Source organism: Ursus arctos, unplaced genomic scaffold, assembly GCF_023065955.2.
Source record: "Ursus arctos isolate Adak ecotype North America unplaced genomic scaffold, UrsArc2.0 scaffold_4, whole genome shotgun sequence".
In the NCBI taxonomy this organism is placed as follows: domain Eukaryota; kingdom Metazoa; phylum Chordata; class Mammalia; order Carnivora; family Ursidae; genus Ursus; species Ursus arctos.
The window spans coordinates 90,644,868-90,668,003 of NW_026623056.1; the positions used below are offsets into that span (position 1 = coordinate 90,644,868).

At 49.6% G+C, this 23,136-nt stretch overlaps 1 protein-coding gene across 1 annotated transcript in view; it reads left to right on the forward strand.

Annotated features, from left to right (window-relative positions):
* The first annotated feature begins 337 nt into the window (after window positions 1–337).
* The window catches only part of MX1 (MX dynamin like GTPase 1), a 30,233-nt gene continuing 7,434 nt past the window's right edge, over window positions 338–23,136 (forward strand). Inside the window, exons 1-12 of the mRNA XM_026500471.4 lie at window positions 338–414; window positions 3,608–3,687; window positions 4,787–4,903; window positions 8,901–9,093; window positions 10,164–10,301; window positions 12,788–12,942; window positions 13,618–13,756; window positions 14,283–14,481; window positions 15,761–15,839; window positions 17,177–17,299; window positions 17,639–17,780; window positions 20,925–21,083. Of these exons, the coding sequence (XP_026356256.2) occupies window positions 4,805–4,903; window positions 8,901–9,093; window positions 10,164–10,301; window positions 12,788–12,942; window positions 13,618–13,756; window positions 14,283–14,481; window positions 15,761–15,839; window positions 17,177–17,299; window positions 17,639–17,780; window positions 20,925–21,083 (1,426 nt within the window). The 5' untranslated portion in view covers window positions 338–414; window positions 3,608–3,687; window positions 4,787–4,804. The remainder of the gene's footprint in view (window positions 415–3,607; window positions 3,688–4,786; window positions 4,904–8,900; window positions 9,094–10,163; window positions 10,302–12,787; window positions 12,943–13,617; window positions 13,757–14,282; window positions 14,482–15,760; window positions 15,840–17,176; window positions 17,300–17,638; window positions 17,781–20,924; window positions 21,084–23,136) is intronic.

The window sequence follows — 23,136 nt, forward strand, 5'->3', positions numbered from 1 at the left end:
GCGCAGCAGTTCCCAAACTGGCTTCCCGGGCGCCGCACCTGAGTTCTGATTCAGCAAGTCGTGGCCCTGCATTGCCCTTCCAGCTCCCAGGGATCCGAGTGCGCGGGCCCGGGATGGGCTTGAGCGCACCCCGAGCGCCGCGCAGAGGCTGCAGATGGGCCCCCCCCCCGGGGGGGCGCAGCGGCCGGGAGGCACCCGGCGGTCGAGGGGAGGCTGTGGGGGGTGGTGTGTTCGGTTTCGTTTCTGCGCCGCGCGGGGCCCCCCTCCCTCGCTTCCCAGGGAGTTTCGTTTCGCGGCGGCGGCGGCGGCGGCGGCGGCGGCGGCGGCGGGGGCGGGCGGGCAGTGAGGGGCGGTGCCTGGCGCTGCATAAACGCGAAGAGGCTGCCGGTGGCAGTCGCGGCTGCGCGGGGACAGGTGAGTGTCGCGCTCCTGGGTCCGGCACCGTCTGGGTCCCGGCACCTTCCAGCGAGCTGGGGCGGGAGGCGATGGCTGCGGAGACCGGCTCCCGGGGGGCACGGGGAACTGTAGAAGCTAGGCACGGTGATGATGGTGATGATGGTGATAATAGCGATGGCTGGCAGGGCTCCAGCAGGCCCGATTCTGCTTCTGGTCAACAAGCTGCTAATGCTCCCTATGACTCATCAGAAACAGCCTCCCCACCCAATCCTGCGGGCTTTTCTGCTGGGGGAGGTAGGCAGGCGGAGGGGATGGCGGCCAAGGGGGTCTCCCAGGGAGCTAGTCAAGGGGTGCGCACTAAGAAAGTTTTACATCCACCGCTGCGGGGCCTTCAAGCCCACCTCAGAGGTGAACTATCGCTTGGATCCTTTTATATTTCCTGCTATTAACCCTAAAAACAGTGAGCTATTTTGTCAGCGAAAGTGGGTTTATTTGGGCATAGCCGAGATCTGCAATCGGGGACCCGCAAACTCTGGCCAAACCATAGACAAGTCCAACAAACAAAAGGACAGGAATGTTGTCTTCTGGATGGGGGTTGGGAGGGGCTGTTTGAACATAAGTCCGTTGGAGAAATGCAAGGGTTTCAGGGTGATGGCAGTTTCTTGTAGGCTGAGTTGCAGGAGTGGCCGATCTCTTGTAGGTGATGCTGTGTGCATCTTTCCTAACTGATGATTCTCTTCCGTTGGGGTCTGTAATGGACTGGCCTTGCTATGATTGAGGAGGAATGGTACAGGCCCCTTCTGGCCTCCCGTCTACTTTAGTGAGGTTTTAATTTTATTACTTTTCACACTGCTAAGGAGTGCATACCAGACAAGTCAGCAGTGGGAGTGCGTAGTCGACGGGGTCTGCACTAGCCTGCTGAATACCGGGAGGTTAGAGTGGAGGGTCCCCGCTAGAGGGCGTGCTGAGTAGCCGAGCTGCCTAGTAGGACCGAGCGGCAGGTGGGAGGACCAAGGCGTCTGGGGAGGTGCCCTGCCCAGCGTACCCCCACCCCAGGGCTGGAGGGCTGCCCAGGGTCTCCCTTCGCTGTGGCTTGTGCAGTGGGGTGGGATTGAGCGGGGGACATGCTAGTTTTGGGGGATGGAGGAAGGTAAGACAGTTCTGGGAGCTGACAGAACCAGGCTCTGAGACCTGCACTCCCCACCACGGGGGACCGGAGAGCTGTGCCTGTGGGATTCTCGGAATTAGTTGGTCAAATTTTAAATCCGGTTTTTGTCAGAACTAGGGTCAAGTAGTGCTAACCCCCAGCCGTCAGTCCCAAACAGCTCCTAAAATGTCTGTGTCGGTTTTCCACTTTGGAACAGAGCTGCTGGCCAGGATGGCCAGGAACTCCTGTCATGTGACCAGCCCCCCCCCCCCCATTTCTTTCCTGGCTTCCCTCTCCCACCTCTGGTCACTGAGCTCAGCGTATTTAGGTAGACAACATCAGGTCGAATGGACAAGATGTTCTCCCTTTCCATCATGAAAATTTACATGTCAGCGGGTTTTGGGAAGGCAAAACACTCACAAGAGAAAAAGTAAATTTAAGTTCTTCGAGGATTGTTTTTAAAACTGGACTTAATTTTGTTGGGTAGGTTTTGGACTTTGAATCAGGCACTGGGCAGCCTGCCCTGGCAGGTGGCTCTGATTAGGGGTTGGGGGACCTCTATGAGGTCTGGGCTGAGGAGGCTTTCTCTCAGGGAGCAACCCACTGGGCACCCCTGGATGCCACCCCCACTCCCCACTGCAGAGATTGTCCAGTGACGCTGCCAGTGGATGGTGTCTGGGTCCGGAAGCTGCTGGCAAACTTCCACCCTCTGGAATCCAAAGTGCAGGGGTCAGCCGGACAGCTGCCTCCAATGGACAGTGGACACCGGAGTGTTCACAGACCCACCCTGGCTACATTCTCCACTCCTGCCCCAAACCTTGGCAGTGAGAGACGAGGCCTCCCCGGCTGCTGGGGGGTTGAGGAAGATGAGCGTGGACAGAGGTGTGGGGGTGGTGTGCCTGCCTCAGAACTCCCTGCTTACAGTCTTGGCTGTAAGCACTAGGTATGGGTCAGACATTTATGAGCAGTTTGGGGCTGAGAGCTTGACTCCGTCAAGGCCAGAACGGGTGAATGCGTTCAGTTGGGTTTGACAGCTGCAGCGGGATGCTGAGTGTAATGGAAAGGTAAGAAACGGATTTTAATTCCTGAGATTGCCTGCTCCTGAGATCCAAACTGATCTTCAAAGATGATCTGTGAAAGGGGCCAACATTTAAGATGTACAGATAAGACTTTGTGTTCAAGGAATATCATTACATGAAACAGAGGAGGGGAATGTATTCACAAAATCCTCTGCTGACCGAATTCAAACCTGGGTCATGGGGGTTCAAGCCCTGGGGACCACCGATGCCACCTGACTGGGTTCATTAAGGCCAACTGAGGCAGCTCTGGTCTTCAACCTGGGGCCCCAGTCTGGGACCCCCTGAGCACACAAAGCATTTCCAGAGGCATGGTGGGGGAGGAAGGGGTAAGAAAATAAATTTCCAGATTGCCATATTCCATACTCTTTACAGTTGATTGCCTTTCAAAAACCTTTCTCCTACTTAGGGTAAAAGGAATGCATCCCTCTCTCCCTTTTGTTTTTTTAACCTGGCACTTCCAACTGCTCCAATATTTATTTAGTTATTAAGAATCATCTGTTTATTTGGGAGAGAGAGAGAGAGCACGAGCAGGGGAGGGGCAGAGGGAGAGAGAATCTCAAGCAGACCCCACGCACTGAGCAGGAGCCAGACGCGGGGCTCGATCCCACGACCCTGAGATCATGACCCAAGCGGAAGCGAAGAGTTGATGCCCAACTGACTGAGCCATCCAGGCGCCCCTCAACTCCCCCAATATTAAAGGAAGACTGCATAGCTCTTGGGGGAGGGTCTTATGTAAAGAAACACAGAGAGCATCAGAAAAAAAATCATTGATTCAGGCAGTAAATTTACAGTAAGTTTCTCTACCTTTTCCATCTATCTTAGAACTAAAATATTTAAGGTTTACCAAAAGGATTTCGAGAACTGTGACCTTGCTTTAAAGCACGTCCCTTGCCCACCGTTCTCAGCAATGGGACCTTCCCTTGATGAGCACTCACATTGATTCCCTCATTTGTGGTCTAATTTGTAAATTTTGCCTGATTTCAAGGAGGTGTGAGAGAACAGCTCTGCGTTTCTGTCCAACTAGTCAGCGTTACATCTTCAAGTTAAAAGGAGGGTGTATTGGAGGTAAGTAGGTGCTTTCTATTTTTCATAACATTTATTTCAAGTTATAGAAAAATTTTCACTTACTTTTACCCGAGATTATTAGATGTGTAAAATTTAATATTTAGAGACTTGTGGCCCCATTTTTAAAAATGAATTTCAAATATATATGTACGTATGTTTTGGATACAGACAAGTATGCTACCGTGGTTGATTAACTTCTTTAAAAACAACATGATTTGGTATCTATATTGTATCTGTATGAGCAGGTAGACGTTAGCCGAGCCTACTGTGGTAATCAGAATAGGTTCAGAATACACAAATACATAAATCAAACCAGCATGCTGTATGCCTCAGACTTGCGCAGTGATGGATGTCAATTATTTCTCAATAAAACTGGAAAAAAATAGAATAAAGTAAAGGACATTAAGATACACTTAGATGGGGGAAATGGAATAAAAATATGGAGTCAGGAGCAAAGGGAACAGAGTGAAAGACTTAAAGTTCAGGTATTTTTTTTTAGCTATAAGTTTGAGTATCAAATTTCCACAACATTCAGAATCTTGCAGCTACATCGGAATCACATATAGTAATTTTACTTTTGCGTGTGAATTTTATTTCATTTTATTTTTTTAAAGATTTTATTTATTTATTTGAGAGGGAGAGCGAGCGCTTGCATGCAGCCCTCATGGAGAGGGGGGCAGAGAGAGGGAGAAGCAGGCTCCCTGCTGAGCAGGGAGCCCAGCTCTATCTTGGGACCCTGAAATCATTACCCGAGCTGAAGGCAGACGCTTAACCGACTGAGCCACCCAGGCGCCCCTACATGTGAATCTTAAAAAACGCATCTGTCATTTCATTCTTTGCCACTATGTAAATTTCTGGTGAAGAAATTTTAGATGTTCAACCTAAAATTGTAACAGGAAATACCTAGTTGGAAGGACTCTCTTGGGGTCTGGGAGCACATTCCTGAGGATGGCTGAGCTGGGAGGCAGGTCTGTCTCCATCCGTCATTTGGCTGTTTGTCAGTTTTGTGTGTCCCGCTGTGTCTCGTGGTGGGTGTGGTCCTGGGACTGAAGGTGCCCCTGCCCCTGAATTGTGTTAATCCTGATGTGCTTGATTTTAGGCTGCACCAATAAAGAAAATGGTTAAATCTAAAGGTAAAATCACTGACTCAGATCCTGGATCCAATCAGCTGTTACTAAATGGCCTTGCTGATGAGGAAGAGAAAAATCAGGACACAGTAAGTTGCTGCCTGAAAACCTCTGTTTGTGTGGACAGGAGCTGAGTCTGTGTGAGGGCTGCCCCTGCAGACCCTGATGCTGCCCCCACCCCCCGCCACCAACATGCTGCTTGCTTAGCTCTCCCGCCATGCTTGCCCATGGGATCCCTCACTTGTTCCGCTGGGGCCCATCTGGCCGCCCAGTGTGGTGTCGACGCCTTGCCTTGGGCGACACTGGTTGTTGGGGTGCGGTTTCAGCCTGGGAAGCCAGGAGAGACGCTGAACACTGACGGGCTCCCTTAGGAGCTGGCCTGGGCTCCGGGCGCAAGGACCGCTGTGCTGTCCCATGCCCACAGAATGGTTCCATCTCCAGCTGCAACCCCGAGGGGTCACTGTGACACTTCCTCACCTGGGTGCCTTTTTTCCCAGAATCAAGACTTAGTTTTCGTGGGAACCACACTTGGCCTCTGGAGTCCGTCTGATCTGAAGTTTATTCCACTGCAGACACTTGCAGCTCGTTGATCTCATTTATAGGACGACTGTTCCTCCCTGGTTTCTAAGCCTGGTTTTCCATCTCCCAAGTGGGAGTGATAATAGTATTTACTTCGTGTAATTGTGAGAGACAGCCCCCTAGACTGCTGTCACGTGTCTTAAAGTCATGGATCATCACCCTCTTTTAAGTTGACCCCATCTTCAAAATCAATGCCAAACGATATTTGAAATTGAAGGACATAGAAAGATAAGAAGGTCCCTAGTATAACTGTGTGTCTTGCCAGACTGTAACCAGCAGCAAATGGGGCAGTTAGAACCCACCCCACCCACACCCACGTACTTGGCTGTAGCTTGGCCTTTTTCTAGAATGGGTGTGATTTATAATCCAGTAATTCCATTTCTAGGTGTAGACCTTGGTTCTCAAAGTGTGGTCCCCAGACCAGCCTCCTCAGCATGGCCTGGAAAGTTTGAAATGCAACTGTGTTTGAAATGCATATGTCATCCCCACACATCCACCTCCCCCAGACCTAAAGACCTAGAACTCCAGGGGTGGGGCCTACCATCTGTGCTTTAACAGGCCCTCCAGACGATCCTGTTTGTGGTCAAGTTTGAGAACCAGTACGCAAACTCTTGCCCATACCTGCTGAGAGCCATGTTCATAATGGTGGTGTTTATGATTGCAAAACCAAGAATCAACACAAGTGCCCGGGAATGGTGGACGCACATGTAGACAGCGGAATGCTCATGCGGCAGAATTCTGTGGAGGAGTGGGAACTGAGGCACTGAGATCTCAAATCAGTGGTGAAACCAAGAGTCAAGTCATAGAAGAAATGTATGGTGTGGTCCCATTTACATAAAGTTCCAAATCAGGCAGCAGGAAGCCACATATTGCTTAAAGACGGGTAGGTGGTAAAACCGTAAAGAGGAACAAGAACATGGTTCTCACGAGCCTCAGGATGGAGGGACCCTGGGGGGAGAGGTAACAGCAGGAAGGTGATGCGGGAGGTTATATGGAGTGTCTTACATACCAGGATTATGTGTTTTCTTTTCTTTTTCTTTTTTTTTTTTGGATTATGTTTTCTTAATTCAGATAGTTGGTTCATGCACTATCGCTGTTATTCATGTTTGATAAACTCCTGTGAATGGGAGACACAAAGAAATGAAAACAAAAAACCCATGAGGAAGGTGAAGCTGGAGGCTAGCAGGTACAAATGTGTAGCCAGGCTCCTGGCATGACCACCCCGGGGCTCCCTGGGGAGCTGCGCTCCAGACCTTTCTGAAGTTTGTTATAGAGAAAAATGGCAGCAGCTGCTTGTTGAAAACATGGCCAGGAGGATTTTATTCAAGCCTATCACTGTAAGGGGGAGAGATTGAGGTCAGGGTAATATATGAGGAGGACACGTGGGGATTATATAGACAGCCAGAAGGGTGAGGGAGAGGAGGGAGAATTACTAAGAGCAGGTTAGCATCAAGGGGGCCAGGGGAAGGAACTTGATTAGCTCTCAACAGTGAGGGGATTCTGGATGAATAAAATATAAATAGCTTCTCACCATGATACAAAGGAACTATTAAAACTTAGGTATATTATAAAGCCCATTCTCATATTTTCTTCTCATCAGGTGGTTTGTTTTCTTGTCAAGTGTTGAGAGTTCTTTATATATTCTGGACATAAGTCCTTTGACAAATATATGTCTTGCAAACATTTTCTCCCAAATGATGGCTTGTTCTTATTCTCTTAATGGTCTTTTTGAAAGATTGGTTGTTTTCAATTTTGATGAGGTCTAGTTTATCAATGGTTCTTTTATGAATTGTGCTTTGGGAGCCATATCTCAGAAAACATTGCCTAACCCACAGCCACAGAGATTTTTCTCCTGTTTTCTTCTTGAAGTTCTGTGGTTGTAGGTTTTGCATTTAGGTCTATGATCCATTGTGAGTTAATTTTTTTATATGGTGTTGGATATAGCTACAAGCTATTTCATGTGTGTACATGTATGTCCAGTTGTCCCAGCACCATTTGTTTAAAAGCTTATCTTTCCACAGCATTGCCCTTGCACTTTTGTCAAAAATCAGTTGGCCATACAGAATGTCAGTTTATTTCTGAAATACATATTCTGTTCTATCGATCTCTTTCTCCATTTTTACACCAGCATCACATTGTTTTGGTTACTGAAGCTTTTTAAATGAATATTGAAATCAGGTAATGTTAGCTCTCCAATTTTGTTCTTCTTTTTCAAAATCACTTTGACTATTCTAGGCATATTTAGACCATTTATATTTATTGTGATTGTTAATATAACTAAGTTTGAGCAGATCATTTTGCTACTAGTTTTCTGTTTGACTAATCTGTCCTTTATTTCCTCTTTTCTCTGTTCCTACCTTTTTTTGAAGTAATCAAATTATTTTTTTATGATTCTATTTATCTCCTTTGTTGGTTTTTTAAGTATGCCTATTTTAGGGCTTATATCATACATCTTTAACGAATCAAGTCTACCTTGAAGTGGTAGTATGTGACTTCATGTTTAAACAAGAACCTCACAACTGTATGCTTCCAAACCATATCCTTCCATTTCTCCCCTCCTGGCCTTCATGCTATTTTTCTTTTTTAGAAGTTTTAATTTATTTGAGAGAGACAGAGAGAGCACACTAGCAGTGGGGGGAGGAGCAGAGATAGACAGAGAAGCAGACTCCGTGCTGAGCAGGGAGCCTGACATGGTGCTCGATCCCAGGACTCTGGGATCATGACCTGAGCTGAAGACAGAACTGAGTGAGCCACCCAGGCTCCCTCCTTTGTGCAATTTTTGTCATGAATTTTAATTTGATTTATATCATAAACCCCAAACATATTGTTCTTATTATTTTTGTTTGGTCATATGTCTTTTAAAGATATGTACATTATTCTAAAAAAGTATAGTAACCATTTCTGGCTTAGATTTCTTTCTGTAGGTTTGGATTTCCATTCAGTATCATTTTCCTTCTGGCAGAAGGACTCTAATATTCCCTGTGGCTCTGATCTGCTGGTGATGAATTCGTTCACTTTTATGTCTGAAAAAGTCTTTGTTTGCCTTCATTTGTTAAAAAGATATTTTAGCTAGGTACAGAATTCTAGGTTGATGTATTTTTTCCCCCTAGTATATAAGAAAGGTTATTCCACTATCTTCTTCTTTGTATTGTTTCTGATGGGAAATCTGCTATGAATTTCATCTTTGCTCCTCAATGTGTAACATGTACTCTGGCTGCTTGAAACACTTTCTCTCCATCACTGGTTTTGAGCAATTTGATTAAAATGGGCCTTGATGTAGTTTATGTTTCTTATGTTTGGGTTCATTGAGCTTCTTGGGTTTTTGGGTTCATCGTTCAAGTTTGGGAAATTTTTATCTTTATTTCTTTAAATATTTCTTTCTGTTCCTTTCCCACTCTCTTTCGTGAGCTCTGTGAACCTATGGTATTAGGCTGACTGAAGTTGTCCATCTTTGATGAAACATGACCTGCAGACCATGACAGAATTCTTTGATTCCACTTTCTTTAGGAGCCCAAGCTCAGCCTGTGTAGCCAGTACGAGGAGAAGGTGCGCCCCTGCATCGACCTCATCGACTCCCTGCGGGCGCTGGGCGTGGAGCAGGACCTGGCCCTGCCCGCCATCGCCGTCATCGGGGACCAGAGCTCGGGCAAGAGCTCGGTGCTGGAGGCTCTGTCGGGGGTCGCCCTCCCCAGAGGCAACGGTAAGGACTTGTGCTCTGTATTAGTCAGCTCAAGCAGCCGTAACAACATGCCTCAGACTGGGAGGCTGAAACAACAGAATCTTATTTCTCACAGTTCTGGAGGCTGGGAGTCCAAGACCTAGGTGTTGGCAGGGCTGGTTTCTTCCAAGGCCTTTCTCCTCGTGCAGGTGACCATCTTCTCATTGTGTCCTCACATGACTTTTACTCTGTGTGCACATGTCTGGGGTCTCTTGTCTTTTTTTGTATGGATGCCAGTCATATTGGTTTGGACTCCACTCTTAGGACCTTATTTAACCTTAATTACCCTTTTAAAGAAAGGCCCCATCGCCAATACAGTCGTATTGGGGGTTAGGGTTTCAACATATGAATATGGGGAGGATGTGATTCAGTCCATAGCCCCCTCGTGTTGAACATCTTTGTGGATTGCATGTAACCTGCACTTTGTGGCAGGCCTAAATGAATGTACTGGGGCCCCCGAAACCACGTGGAGGTGGGGGTCTTTCCTGAGCCCCTTCTCTAGAAGCGACCCTCCAAGTGGGAGGTAAAGATTGGTGCTCTGGTCAGTGGTGCTGTTAGAGTGCCACGGCCAAGGGATCCACAAGGGCTCAAGGGAAGGGGACAGACCCGAGATGGGCCTTGAAATATAGGTCAGAGGTAGAGGAGGGTGGGATCTGGAAGTTTACAGCAGGGGGGTTGTGGTGAGGGGCCCTGGTGAGAGCAGTACGCATTCCTGATGGTAGTGGACGGTGTATCCTGGGGGATAATAGAGGACATTTGCCTGCGTTTGGCGGTTTCCCATGGTCGCATGCCACCCAAGTGGATGGCCAAACACTGAGATGCAGCAAGAAACCTAGAGGGGTGGCTTTCAAGCATTAGTGAGCCAACGATTACCGGGGCTGCGTACTCAAGATGCCTATTTCTGAGGCCACCTTGGACATAATGCATCCACGTATCAGAGAACGAGACCGGAAAGTTTTAGCAGTCTACCCAGATGATTATGGAAAAGTTGAGGGCTACCCTCTAGGACCCTTAAGAGCAGAGTATAGGACTGATGTGGATGTGGCCTCCAGGGATTGTTACGAGATGCCCTCTGGTGCTGAAGCTTAAGAAGCTCCTGAACGAGGACGAGTGGAGGGGCAAAGTCAGTTACCAGGACTTCGAGATGGAGATTTCAGACCCTTCGGAGGTGGAAGTGGAAATCAATAAAGGTGAGTGCCCCGTGTTCGTTCGTCATCACCTACTTGGACGTCTGGTCACCCGTGTGAAGTGGGAGGGGGTCTGTCTGTCACTGTTTCTCCCCTTGCCTGGCTGGGCCCATGATGCTCCCCTGGGAACCCTCCCTCCCGAGTCTGCATCAGGCCCCAGCTCCCTTGTCGCTTCTCTTCTTTGACCCCCGTTAAGACCAGCACTTGGGACAAAATCTGACCTCAGCCAATTATTGCTTAGTTTGTGAGTAAGTATCTGAGAGTAATGTGAATTTTGAAAGTTAAACAAGGAGCGTCTGTCCCTCTCAAGGGCTTTTCCTCTCCACATATCCGATGGAGGAAGGATGGGGTGTGGGGCAGGGGAAGCCCTTTCTCTGTTCACCTGGTGCAAAGGCATTCTGGGCTATCCTCGAACCCTCTTTAGAAACTTTTCCTGGGCCTTTCCTCCACGAGTGAAACACATGTGTGTGCGTAATCCTAGCTTAGGCTGACGGATGGTAGGTCCCAGTGAATGCAAACCACACGGGTCATTCTGCCGAGTTGTAGCATCTGAAAGGAGAAATACCACTTGACGTCGGTCAGGACCCGTAGTGACCCCTTGGCTTGCTAGGACTGAGCGAGGTGAATACATAGCCTTCTCCATGTTGACTTGCCTTGCTTCCTAGTTTGTCACAATTGAGGTTCAATCATTTGAGGAGGGTACAAAAGTACGATAACCTCATATTCAGCAGCAGAAAAGAATGAGTTTGGCTTTTATTGAAGGTAGAGGCACTAAGTCGCATTTATAGACCGTTTGACCAAAGTTGAAGGATGTTTGATAGTCAGAATGTTACTGTGTGATTGTTGGGGTCAGGCTGGCTCCTGGGATAGAAAACTCAAAACCACCGTGTGTATCATTTGGCCCTTTCTGCGTAACTGATCGCAAAACCTAAGGGCTTCGATCTGTTTGTTTCTCGTGATTCCGTGGATCAGTGGGCAGGTCTTTCCCGCCCATCTGGCTTGGCTGGGGCCGGCAGTCTAGGGGGGCCTGGGTCACCTCCCCAAGCCCAGAGCTGGGATGACCAGGCCTTCTCTCCATGTGGTGGGCCTCCTCCTCTGGGAGGCCAGGCTGGGCTCTTTACACGAGGGGCGGGAGGTTCCCGGCAGCAAGGGAGGAGGGGCCCGCATGCTCAAGTTCTCAGTCTCTCCTGGGGTCCGTTCTGTGATGTCCTGTCAGCCAAAGGGGGTCACATGGGTGAGCCCAATGTCAAGGGGCCACTGTCTGGAGGGGAGAAGGTCGCCCTGTAGGGGAGTGTGCATACAGTGATAGAGGGAATCTAGAGGCCATTTGGGGACGCTGGATGCTAACACGGGTGGTTTAAGCGACCTGCCCGTTTTATTTGTCTCTCGCGTAGACATCTGGAGGCAGGCAGAGCAGAGCTGGTTTGGGGGATCCAGTGTCAGGAACCAGACTCCCACGTTGTTTCTCCGTTGTGTGTGGCCATCACCCCCAAGGCTGCCTGCTCTAGTCGGAGAGCCCCCGTCCCAGCCAGAGGGACACCAGCACAGGGCTTCTCCTGCCTCTCCAGCAGACTTTCTGGAGGTTGCCTGTGCTTTTGTCACACTTACCCCATGGGCCAGACTTAATCTCACGGCCACATGTCCAGTAAATGGATTTGGGGGCACAGATAGCACATGATGGCATACACGCCATTGTTGTTGTCACTCCCGTCCCCAGCTCCTGACTGCTTTAAAACAGGCCAAAGGGGCATTCTAGGTGTAGAAAGGAGTCCAGTGGTATTAGCTAACAATTTGATGAAATACATTTATATCTTTTTTTTAAGATTTTATTTATTTACCTGAGAGAGAAAGAGAGAGAGAGAAAGAGCGTGAGCAGGGGGAGGGGCAGAGGGAGAAGCAGACTCCCCACTGAGCAGGGAGCCCAACCTGGGACGCAATCCCAGGACCCCAGGATCATGACCCGAGCTGAAGGCAGACGCGTACCAACGGAGCCACCCGGGTACCCCCAAAATATATTTATATCTTGAAATTTTCATCATTAAGGAGAAAGGAGCAAAATGAAATCCCATATTGGAATACCAATGCTCGTCAGTTCTTCACCAAGAGAAATTCCCCTCCATGAGTTCCCAGATCGTGTTTCAAGAGTTCCCAGGTGTTTTTATTTGCTTTAATTTTACTTTGTTGTTAATTTCCTAGTGGCATCAATGGGAAGATGTAGGTGTGACAGTGGGAAGAACTCAGGTCTGCCCAGCTCTGGGCTGGTGTGGGGGGTGATCTTGAGAGATGTTTTCACTAGATGTTTTCTCTCTGGAGACAGTTCCGGCCTGGCCAGGAAAATACTGAGTTCTCCTTTGAGGTTCCTTTTAGCTCCAGAAAAGGGAGTCTGCTCCAGATAGCCCTCATGCCTGACTCACGCAGGGAGGATTTGCTGTGGGGACATGCTTCCACTCCAAGCTCTATTGAGTTTTTCTCATTTCCCCCTTCCCTAGCCCAGGATGCCATTGCCGGGGAAGGGCAGGGGATCAGTCATGAGCTAATCACCCTGGAGGTCAGCTCCCCTCATGTCCCGGATCTGACCCTGATTGACCTCCCTGGCATCACCAGGGTGGCTGTGGGCAATCAGCCGGCCGACATCGGACGCCAGGTAAGGTCTCGGTCCGGGCGGTGGAGCGGTGCCCCAGACAGCAGCGGGCTCAGGGCTGCGTTGGGAGAGTGGACATCGGGAGGTGTGAGGGGGGTTGGGAGAGCGCGGTGGGCTCCGTGGGCTCCATCTGACTTGGTGGGAGTCAGATGGAGGCGTTCTGGGGAGCGTGAGGCAAACAGGCAAAACCGTAAATCGATTTTACGTGTGTGGGATTGACATGGTGACCCATTTTTGGTTATTAGTTACATTTTGTGGCAAATCTAGGCCGGTGTGTATTAGGAAGGGGTTTTATGTGGGGAGGGGAAGTATGAGAAACAAGTATAATGACATTTTCGTCCTGGTGAATGTTACCCAAAGGATTACAGGTTCAGGGCACGGTTGAGCACTCCTTGGCATCTTGTTTTTCCCCGTGGTTATCAGCTGCTGAGTCTTAGGAGACAGTTCATGAGCTGAGATCGGGCGGTTTCCCATCCCCCACCCTCCACCCCCTGACCGCCAGGGCTCCGTTCCTGCCACGGACAACTCAGTTTCTCGTAACTCTGGCATGGGCAATGCCACCAGGCTCGTGCTGCGGGCACATTTCTGTGGGGGAGCTGCCCCTGGGACTCTGAGGTCCCGCAGCAAGTTCAGGGTCAGGACCTGTCCCGGCTCTCATACGCTCTCATTTTCCCGCAGAGCAAGCAACTCATCAGGAAGTACATCTTTAAGCAGGAGACCATCAACTTGGTGGTGGTCCCCTGCAATGTGGACATCGCCACCACAGAGGCGCTGAGCATGGCTCAGGAGGTGGACCCCGATGGAGACAGGACCATAGGTGAGAGGGGGGGAGAACCTAACAACCATAGGTGGTAACCTGCACTTTGCAGTGGGCTCAGCAAACGAGGCCAGGGTCTTGGCCGGACCTGTGCTTCTCCAAGCGTGGGCCACGCCCCACCCGCTCCAGAAAGAACTGGAGGGTGTTTAGCAATGCAAGACCCTCGACCAATCTCCAGGGCAGGGCCTGAGAACATGCATTCTAAGATTTGCCTCGGGAAGGGGGTTCTGCTGCACGGGGAAGTTTGTGAACCAGCACAACAGAGCATGAATGCTTCCACTGGGCAGCAAGAACATTGAAAGGCCATTACATGTCACTGTGTCTCTGGCATGAGGGCCAAGACCTGGGTCCAGCAAACCCCCACAGCCACTCACGGGAGCATGTGGTCTTTGCGGAGCCCGAGCTGTGGTTCTGTCCCTGGCCAGGGGCTCTGCCCACACGGGGGTCCTGCGGGGCCTGCTGTGTGCCCTCCAGCAGGCTGAGAGGGAGCGGTGAGTGGTCTCTCATCAAAGGCTCTGGCTTGCAGGGATCTTGACGAAGCCTGACCTGGTGGACAGAGGTACTGAGAGCAAGGTGGTGGACGTGGCCCAGAACTTGGTCTGTCACCTGAAGAAGGGCTACATGATCGTCAAGTGCCGGGGCCAGCAGGACATCCAGGACCAGGTGACCCTGGCCGAGGCTCTGCAGAAAGAGAGAGTCTTCTTTGAGGACCACCCACATTTCAGGTACCCTGGCCGCGTTTTCGCAAGGGTGGACCAAAACCTGGGGCCTTGGTTTTTCCTGGGGGAAAGGGTTGCTGTCCAAAAGCAGACGTTCGGAGTGTATGTATGAGTGTGTTTGCACCTTGACAATGACCGTGGGGTTTGCCTGGAAGACTAAAAGAGGAATTGACAAAGTATAGCAAAAAATACCTTTAAAAGATCAGATAAGGAGGGAATTTGCTACAGCCATTTCTCTGGTATGGTACTGCTACCAGAATAAAAACATAAATACCTCAGAATGGAAGAAAAACATCAGAAAGCCCAGAAATTGACCCCGACCCATATATCTGATATGTGATGAATGTGGCCTTTCAACTCACGGGCCCCATCAGTTTGGTTATCAATCAGCGGCACGGGGGGAAATTGTCGATTTTATGTGCAGTTTACCACAATTTAAAAAATTGACAGATGTGGAGACTGGCGCCTACCTATGAGCGTACTCTCACAAATAGCCATGTACACCCATGGTTCCTGCTGCCCTTTATCCAAGAAAGTCCTTTAAAATATAAAGAATCCTGCCATAACTCAGCAAACACAGATTGGGGTAGAGCGAGAATAGGCCTTCCTTCCTCCAAGCAGCTCGTGGTTTAAGTTCTCGTCTTGGGGAAGGGGTGCCCCCGACATCGGTGTATTTTCGTGAAGCCCTGTATCGCGTAGACTTGCACGTGTATTACGCACAGAAGGGGGTGTGTGTTATGAAAACACATTTGTAGGTTGACCACGTGTATTTTTATAAAGACCAGTTTTATAGTCGGGTATCGTGAGATACACTTAATGTATCAGCTGGAAGGGATCACCTGTACCAATTTTTTTTTAAGTAGGCTCCACGGCCAGCATGGAGCCCAACGTGGGGCTTGAACTCACAACCCGGAGATCAAGACCTGAGCTGACAGTAAGAGTCGGATGCTCAACCGACGGAGCCACCCGGGCGCCCCTGCACCATTTTTTAAATTAAGCTTTTAATTGTAATTCCAGTTAGTTAACATATAATGTTAATGCGTTTGAGGTGTAAGATATAGTGATTCAACACTTCTGTACAACTCTGTACCGTTTTCAAAGTATCTGAAATAGCGACAATTCCGTCATTACTCCGTGCGAGCCTGTTCTAAACGTCTGTTGCGTACCAGTGACACGACATCCCGTCCAACTGGACGTCACTTGACTTCCCGCCGCAGAAGCTGACTTGCATTTTCTGGCTGCACCGAGGTGGACATATGCGTTGTCTTCTCCTCTCTGTCTGCAGGGTTCTCCTGGAGGAAGGAAGGGCCACAGTCCCCTGCCTGGCGGACAAGCTGACCTCTGAACTCATCTCGCACATCTGTGTAAGCACGTGCAGAGCTGTCCGTTTTCTAAATAGAACCCCCCAAACCCAAAGCTCCACCATGTGGGCTGACTGACCCACTAACGGATCTCCTGGGGATTGCGCGAAGGTGCAGGCTTGGGTTCCGTGGGTGTCGAGGGCTGCTTGGGATCCTCCATTTCCAGCAAGTTCCCAGATGGTGTGGACGCTGCTCGTCAGAGGACCACACGTTGGGTGGGAGCTGATCGACGATATCCACTTGACCTAATTAAAAATTAAAATCTTACAGGCACTGCGCCAACTTTTCCTTTCTCCTTACGAGCCGCTGTCATACGGTGTTGGTCATTGTAACGATCACATGTTTCATGGCTTGGATCTCTCTGTGGTTCTTTCCCAAATTTGTCTAGACAGAATCTCTTGCGGTTTCCCATCTGTGATCCCTAAAAACGATTTCTTTGCACACATCTCTGTTGTATTTTGTGCTTGATAATTCCAGTGTCCGAAGCCTTGGTGCACTGGGTTCCGCTGGCCATCCCCCACGATGACCTGGGTTAGGGTTTTGACTTGGGGCCTGTCTGTTTTGGAACTGGATCTGTGGGTATTCATGGAAGCCCAGGTTCAAAAATCAGTCTCTCCAGGGAGAGGCAGGTTTTGCTTCTGCCAGCCCCTCAGAAGGGCGTCCTGCCTGAACCACTTTAGATTCTCAGCTTGAGGTTTTGGGGGACCCCTCAGGGAGTGCAAATTTGGGCAGCAGACCTGCTTAAGGGCTGGCTTGTGGTTACAGACTTTCTGTCGAGATTTTATGTTTTTCCACTCAGTTCCGGGTTCAGGCGTCCCATGCAGTCCCCAGGAATGGGGAGGGAAGGCAGGGTTGTTCCTAGCTTACTCACATAGAGCGTGGCTCTTTGCGGTCCGAGCCTTATATAGAAAGAAGGTGCTGGCTCGTTAGATTCCCTGCCTCGAGCAAGCCCGCCCAGATTTATTCTTTGCCCCAGCCAAGTCAGTGGTTGACTCTCAGATCGTTCCCACTGCCACTTTTTCAAAGCCCACCAGACGAGTGGCTCTTTCTAATCTGCCTGCAGAGTGGATGTAATGTGATCACAGAAGGAATCGCTCCAGCGTTGCTCTGATGGGGGCAGGCAGCTCGCGCAGTGGTCGCCTCAGCGCGTCCCCGAGGCTGTCCCCTGGGAAGCGGGGATGCAAGGAGGGCTGGGGGGCACTGGCACCTGCTAACATGCCCCCCTCCATCTTCTCTCAAGAGGAAGCCAGGCAGTCAGGCACACCTTACAGAAGGACGCCTGGCAGCTCCTTCTCCTTCCCTGTCTGTACTCACGTCTGTGCATTTTCTCCTGTCCTTAGAAAACTCTGCCCCTGTTAGAAAATCAGATAAAGGAAAACCATGAGAAGATAACGGAGGAGTTACAAAAGTACGGCTCAGATGTGCCTGAAGACGAGCACGAAAAAATGTTTTTTCTGATAGACGTGAGTATTGCCCATCACGTCAAGTCAGGGAATCACACATCTTTGTCCAAAAAGGGATCTTGTGCCTCACGCACCTTCTTGCTCCCCAAAAGCTGACCCAGGCGTGGTCTGCCCGCTCGGCATCAAAGAGGGCCCGGGGCGGGGGAACATGGGCAGGGACTGACAGGTGTCACGCATGCTCCCCACAACCCCGAGGCAGTCGGGGCAGGTGCAGGGTTCTGTCACCCCTGCATGGTGACAAGGAGTGACTCGCCCGCCCTCAGCCTCCCTGCGAACTCCAAACATCCTCACTTGTGTTTGGCATATCTCCACTTATACTTATGTTCTCCTTCTTGACAGAAAATTAATGCCTTTAACCATGACATCAACTCCTTAATCGAAGGGGAAGAATCTGTGGGAGAGGATGAGAGTCGGCTGTTTACCAAAATCCGAACCGAGTTCCACAAATGGAGCGCTGTGATTGAGAAGAGGTTCCAAAAAGGTGAGTCCGAGGCGCCGCCGTCGAGCTGGTGAGTGGGCTGGAGTGGGGGGCCACCGGGGAGCAGGGGTGTGGCTGGTCACGATGCCAGTGCAGGGGTGTGGAATGTGGAAGCCACGTGTGCTCTGGCCCACTCGCTGAACTCGGGCCAGCAGGTGTCAGCTGCAGATTTCAGAGGACACCTGGAGAGGACATGCCGGGGATCGGCCCGGGCCACCCAGGCGTCAGCCAGAATCAGCGCTCCCTTCACAGTAGCGGGTCAACATGGCACCTGCCACGTGCTCTCTGTGGCCTGGGGGGTGATGAGGCTGCCTGGGTCTTGGTCAGGTGGCCACGGCCTTGAAGCCTGTGTGGTGTATCTCAGCGATTTTATAGCTGTGGCGGCGACGCAGAGGAAATGAAACACAGCTAGGAACCACCTTGCAGCGCCAAATTCTCAAGAGTCCGAGAAAGGTAGGAAGTGTGACCTGAGGTTTATTTTTTGGTATTTCAGGAAGCTTAAAGTACATCCTGTACCGACCAGTGATAAAGCTGCAGTGGCTAAGGGACATTTTAAGGAACTTTGCATTTTTTCAGGCAGCTTGGTGGGTTCTTCTTTCAGCTGACCCGACGTTCCATGGACCACTGTCCTTGGCTTTGAGTCATGAACGTAGGAGGATAAGTCATGCATTTTTTACATAATTCAAAGGCCACACCTCCCAGTCCTGTTTGTCCCTTGGCCGAGGCATGGAGGGCAGGATGAGATAAATAACAGCGTTCCTTGTTGGAAAAATGGGGCGGTCCCTTGCCCCGCGCGCACAGCTCGCGTGCTGCCTACCGGAGCTAAACCCACAGCCGGTTGTTGAACACCTGCTGTGTGGTGTGTTCTCCCGTCGGGGAAGGACCACTGTCCCTTTCAGGGAGGACAACAGGCCTGACCTCCAGCAACCCCCTCATGCGTTGCTCAGCAAGCCTGTGACAGCACACAGCCCATGAGAAAATAGCTCCTTTTTTTAAGATGCTGGATTCCTCCCAACAAATGATCCGTTGCAAATCACTGGGCACCCACATGCAAGAAAATGAATTTGGACCCCTAATCACCCCTTACACAAAGACAAACTCAAAATGGATCAGAAACCAAAATGCGAGCCCTAAGGACTCTAAAACTCTCAGAAGAAAATGTAGATTTGAATCTTCACGACCTTGGATCAGGCGGAGGTTTTTAGGCAGGACCCTACAGCACGGACGACCAACGGAATAACAGAAGAGGTGGGCTTCATCGAGGTTAAAAACCCATGTGTGTCAAAGGGCACCGCCCGCCACAGAACCAGAGAAAATATTTGCAAATCACACATCGGATGAGGGCCCAGAACCCAGACTATACAAAGAACTCGTAGGATTCAACAACAAAAAGACGAATCCAAATTAAAGATGGACAAAGGATTAGAATTTCTCCAAAAGAAGACACACAAATGGCTCATGGGCGCAGAAATAGATGTCCCCCGTCAGTAGCCATCGGGGAACGCAAACGAATCCATAGGAGAGCCCAGCTCACACCCCTGGGACGGCCAGCACGTGCTCACGTACCCATTACTGGTCAGCTAGGATTCTCATCACAAGGACCGGGGGCCTTAAGCCACAAGCCTATTTTCCTACAACTTTGGAAGCTGGAAGTCCGAGATCAAGGTGCCAGCACGTTTGGATTCTCCCGATGCCGCTCTCCTTGGCTTGTGGACGCCCCCTTCCCCCTGTGTCTTCCCGTAGACTTTCCTGTGTGGATCTGTGTCCTGCTTCCTTCCTATAAGGACACCAGTCAGGTTGGATCTGATCACCTCTGGAAAGGTCGTACCTCCAAACGCAAGCACGTTTCTGGGGTGCTAGGGATTAGGGCTTCAAACGTATCAATTGCGGGGAGCTGCAACTCAGCCTTTAACAGCAGGCAGTGGACGATGATTCAGCCTTGGGAAGGCGTGAGCACTGAGCATGCCCCCACGTCCATGAACCTTGAAGCATCATGCTGAGTGAAGGAAGTGGGACACAAACAGCCACAGGAGCTGTGATTCCCTTGATACGAAATGTCCAGAACGGGCAAATCCCTAGAGACAGAAAGTAGACAAGTGCTTTCCAGGGGCCGCAGGGGGCGGGGAATGGAGAGTGCGTGCTCATGGGCACAGGGTTCCTTGGGCTGATAGGAGGGTTTGAGAATTAGCTGGTTGCACAGTGTTGTTCGTATCGGGAGATGGTTGCACGATGTCGTTACTATACTAAAAATCACTGAACTTACACTTTACTAGGGTGAATGTAACCGTGTGTGAATTATATCTCAATTTAAAAAAAAAAATGCCTATGAGTAAATATCTCCCGACCGAAAGAGGAGACCCAGACCACGGTTCATGGTTAGTTCTTCGAAAAGATCCCTCTGAACTTCCCCCAGCAGAGACACGCTCCACAGTCCGGTTTGTTGAGAATAAAAAGAATTCTGAAAGTATAAAGAAAAAACAAAGTATTTCATGTAGCGAACAGTGATCTTACGTACCTGGTGACTCTGTTACCTTGTCTGATTTATGAATGTATTCTGCTCCTGCTACTGTGGATACATGGATACATGATGTGACGACGATTCTGGATGGTGATATAGTTTCTTTGGTAAACATCTATAGAATTTCTTCCCCAAGAGGAAATTCCTGCCTCCCCTTCCTTCCTCCTGGCTTGTGCAGTTCACGGCCGTCTGGCCCCACACCCTGGCTGCACACTAGCCATCTGGAGAGGACTTACGGAAAATGGTCCTGAGATCTGTTTTTTTATTGCAGTCCCTGGATTTCTTTTCAATTGGCAAATCAGGTTTGATTTTTTTTTCCCTTGCCTCTCTGTGTTTTCAGAAAGTCCAGGATGGTATTGTGTTTAAAAAGATCCACGAGGTTATTTTTTTTTTTAAAGATTTTATTTATTTATTTGACAGAGATAGAGACAGCCAACGAGAGAGGGAACACAAGCAGGGGGAGTGAGGGAGGAAGAAGCAGGCTCATAGCAGAAGAGCCTGATGTGGGGCTCGATCCCAGATCGCCAGGATCACGCCCTGAGCCGAAGGCATACGCTTAACCGCTGTGCCACCCAGGCGCCCCCCACGAGGTTATTTTTGTAAAATAACTCAGAACTCTTCTTTTCTAGGTTACAAAGCTATATATAAACAAATCGAGAAATTTGAAAATCGGTATCGCGGCAGAGAGCTGCCAGGGTTTGTCAATTACAAGACGTTCGAGATTATCATAAAACAGCAAATCAAAGAGCTAGAAGAGCCCGCTGTCGACATGCTGCACACGGTTACTGGTAAGTTCGTGCTTTTGCTTTTAGGCCAGGGAAAGGCTTGAACCCAAACCAGTGCTGAACTCCATAGCTCTCCTCCTGGGGGGTTTGCCACCATCCAAGAACCCAGTTAATTCTCTGATTCTCTGGACACCAACTGGGTGTTCAACATTTCAATTAAGTTCTGACACTGAGTCAGCACCCATCTTCCAGCTTAAGGGTTCGACCCCCCCACGACTGCCCCCCACTTTAGACCGTGCTTCGGATGGACAGGCTAGAAATTGGAGTTGCCACAGCCCCCTCCTCAGGGTCTATAATTTGCTAGAACAGCTCACAGAACTCAGGAACACACTTTACTTATCTCTACTGGTATATTTGGAAGGATGTACTTAACTTTGTCAGTTTACTCTAAAGGATGTGAATGAAAGAGAGACATAGGGGAGGTGTGGGAGGGTCCCGAGGGCAGGCGCTTTTGTCTTGTGGAGTTTGGCGGGAGGGGGCTCCATCCTCTTGGCATGTAGGTGTGTTCACCAACCTGGAAGCTCTCCGAACCCTGTCATTTAGGGCATTTAAAGGAGGCGTAATCAGTTTTCACGAAGACATAACCAATTATGAGCTCCGTCTCCAGCCCCTCTCTCCTCCCCAGAGGTGGCGAGGTGAGACAGTGCGTTGGAGATGAGGCTGAAAGTTCCAGGCGTCTCATCCAGGCTTTATCTTGCTGGTGACCGGCCCCTATCCTGAAGCTGTCCAGGGCCCACCAAGGATCCCCTCGTTAGGACAAGAGATGCTGCTGTCACCCAGGAGATTCTGAGGGATTTAGGAGCTCCGTGTCAGGAACCGGGAGCACGGACGAGATACATATTTCTTACCGTCCACACCTCCAGGTGGCTCCACAGCCGTGATTCCTTGACAGACCAAAATACTCCATTTATCTGAAACCTGTAAGGATGAAGGTCGACAGCTAAATAGCTTCACTGTGTGAGCGTGCTGAGCGTTCTGGAGCGCTGTGTGAATCTAGGTGGCCTGACTGTGTCACGGCAAGTGGGAGGGGGTCAGCAGCCTCGGAGGAGAGCCGCAGCCCTCTGCTCCCTTCTCCCGTAACTGCCATGCCCTCTGGTTTCCAGGACGCTCACGGAATCTCCATTCTTTGTCCCCACGATGGCTGACACCATATTGTCACTCCCGCCTCAACTGTCTCCTTTCAGCAAGAAGTAATAATCCTTCATGGTCCCATGAACCCGTAGAGGGTGGGGACAGTCCCAGGACAGCACCTTAAGAGATGTATTTCTAATACATCTTTATTCAAATACAGTTTTACCGTTAGTCTTAATAATTCTGTATCAAAATTGGTCATCGTGTCATGGTGAGCCGTTTTGCACTCTTACTTTACTCCCAAAGAAAATTTATAGTGCTTAGAGCCTTATAGTCATAGAAAAAAACTTTAAAACCCATGTGTATAGATACTTACCTACTTCTGTTTCAGAAAGATGTGATATGGAGTCAATAAAAGACTTTCAGGGCACCTGGGTGGCTCCGTCGGTTGAGCGTCCGACTCTTGGTCCTGGCTCAGATCTTGATCTCAGGGTCATGAGTTCGAGTCCAGTGTTGAGCCCCACGCTGGGTGTGGAGCCTACTTGAGAAAAAAAATTTCAAGCATTAAGATGCTGCCCATCATGTTAGGATAAGATTCTGTGAGGAAGTCAGATAGAAATAGGAGGAGTTTCAAAAATAAAAAGAAATAATGTAAATTTTCTGATTGAATAAGGACATGTTCATATTTTGTTTTCAAATGGATATCCTGGACATTTAGGGCCCATCGATACATTTGAGCGTGCTGTGTCTTACTATAAGATATTAATGTATTTATAACCTACCAGAGATTACATTCTTTGCAACTATTTCTGCTTAGGATGAAAAAAATTTTTTTAAAGATTTTTTTTACCTGAGAGAGAGAGAGAGCACGGGCGGGAGAGGCAGAGGGAGAGAGAATCTCAAGCAGACTCCCTGCTGAGCGCGGAGCCCCGACCCCGGGCTCGATCTCACAACCCTGAGGTCATGACCTGAGCCAAAACCAAGA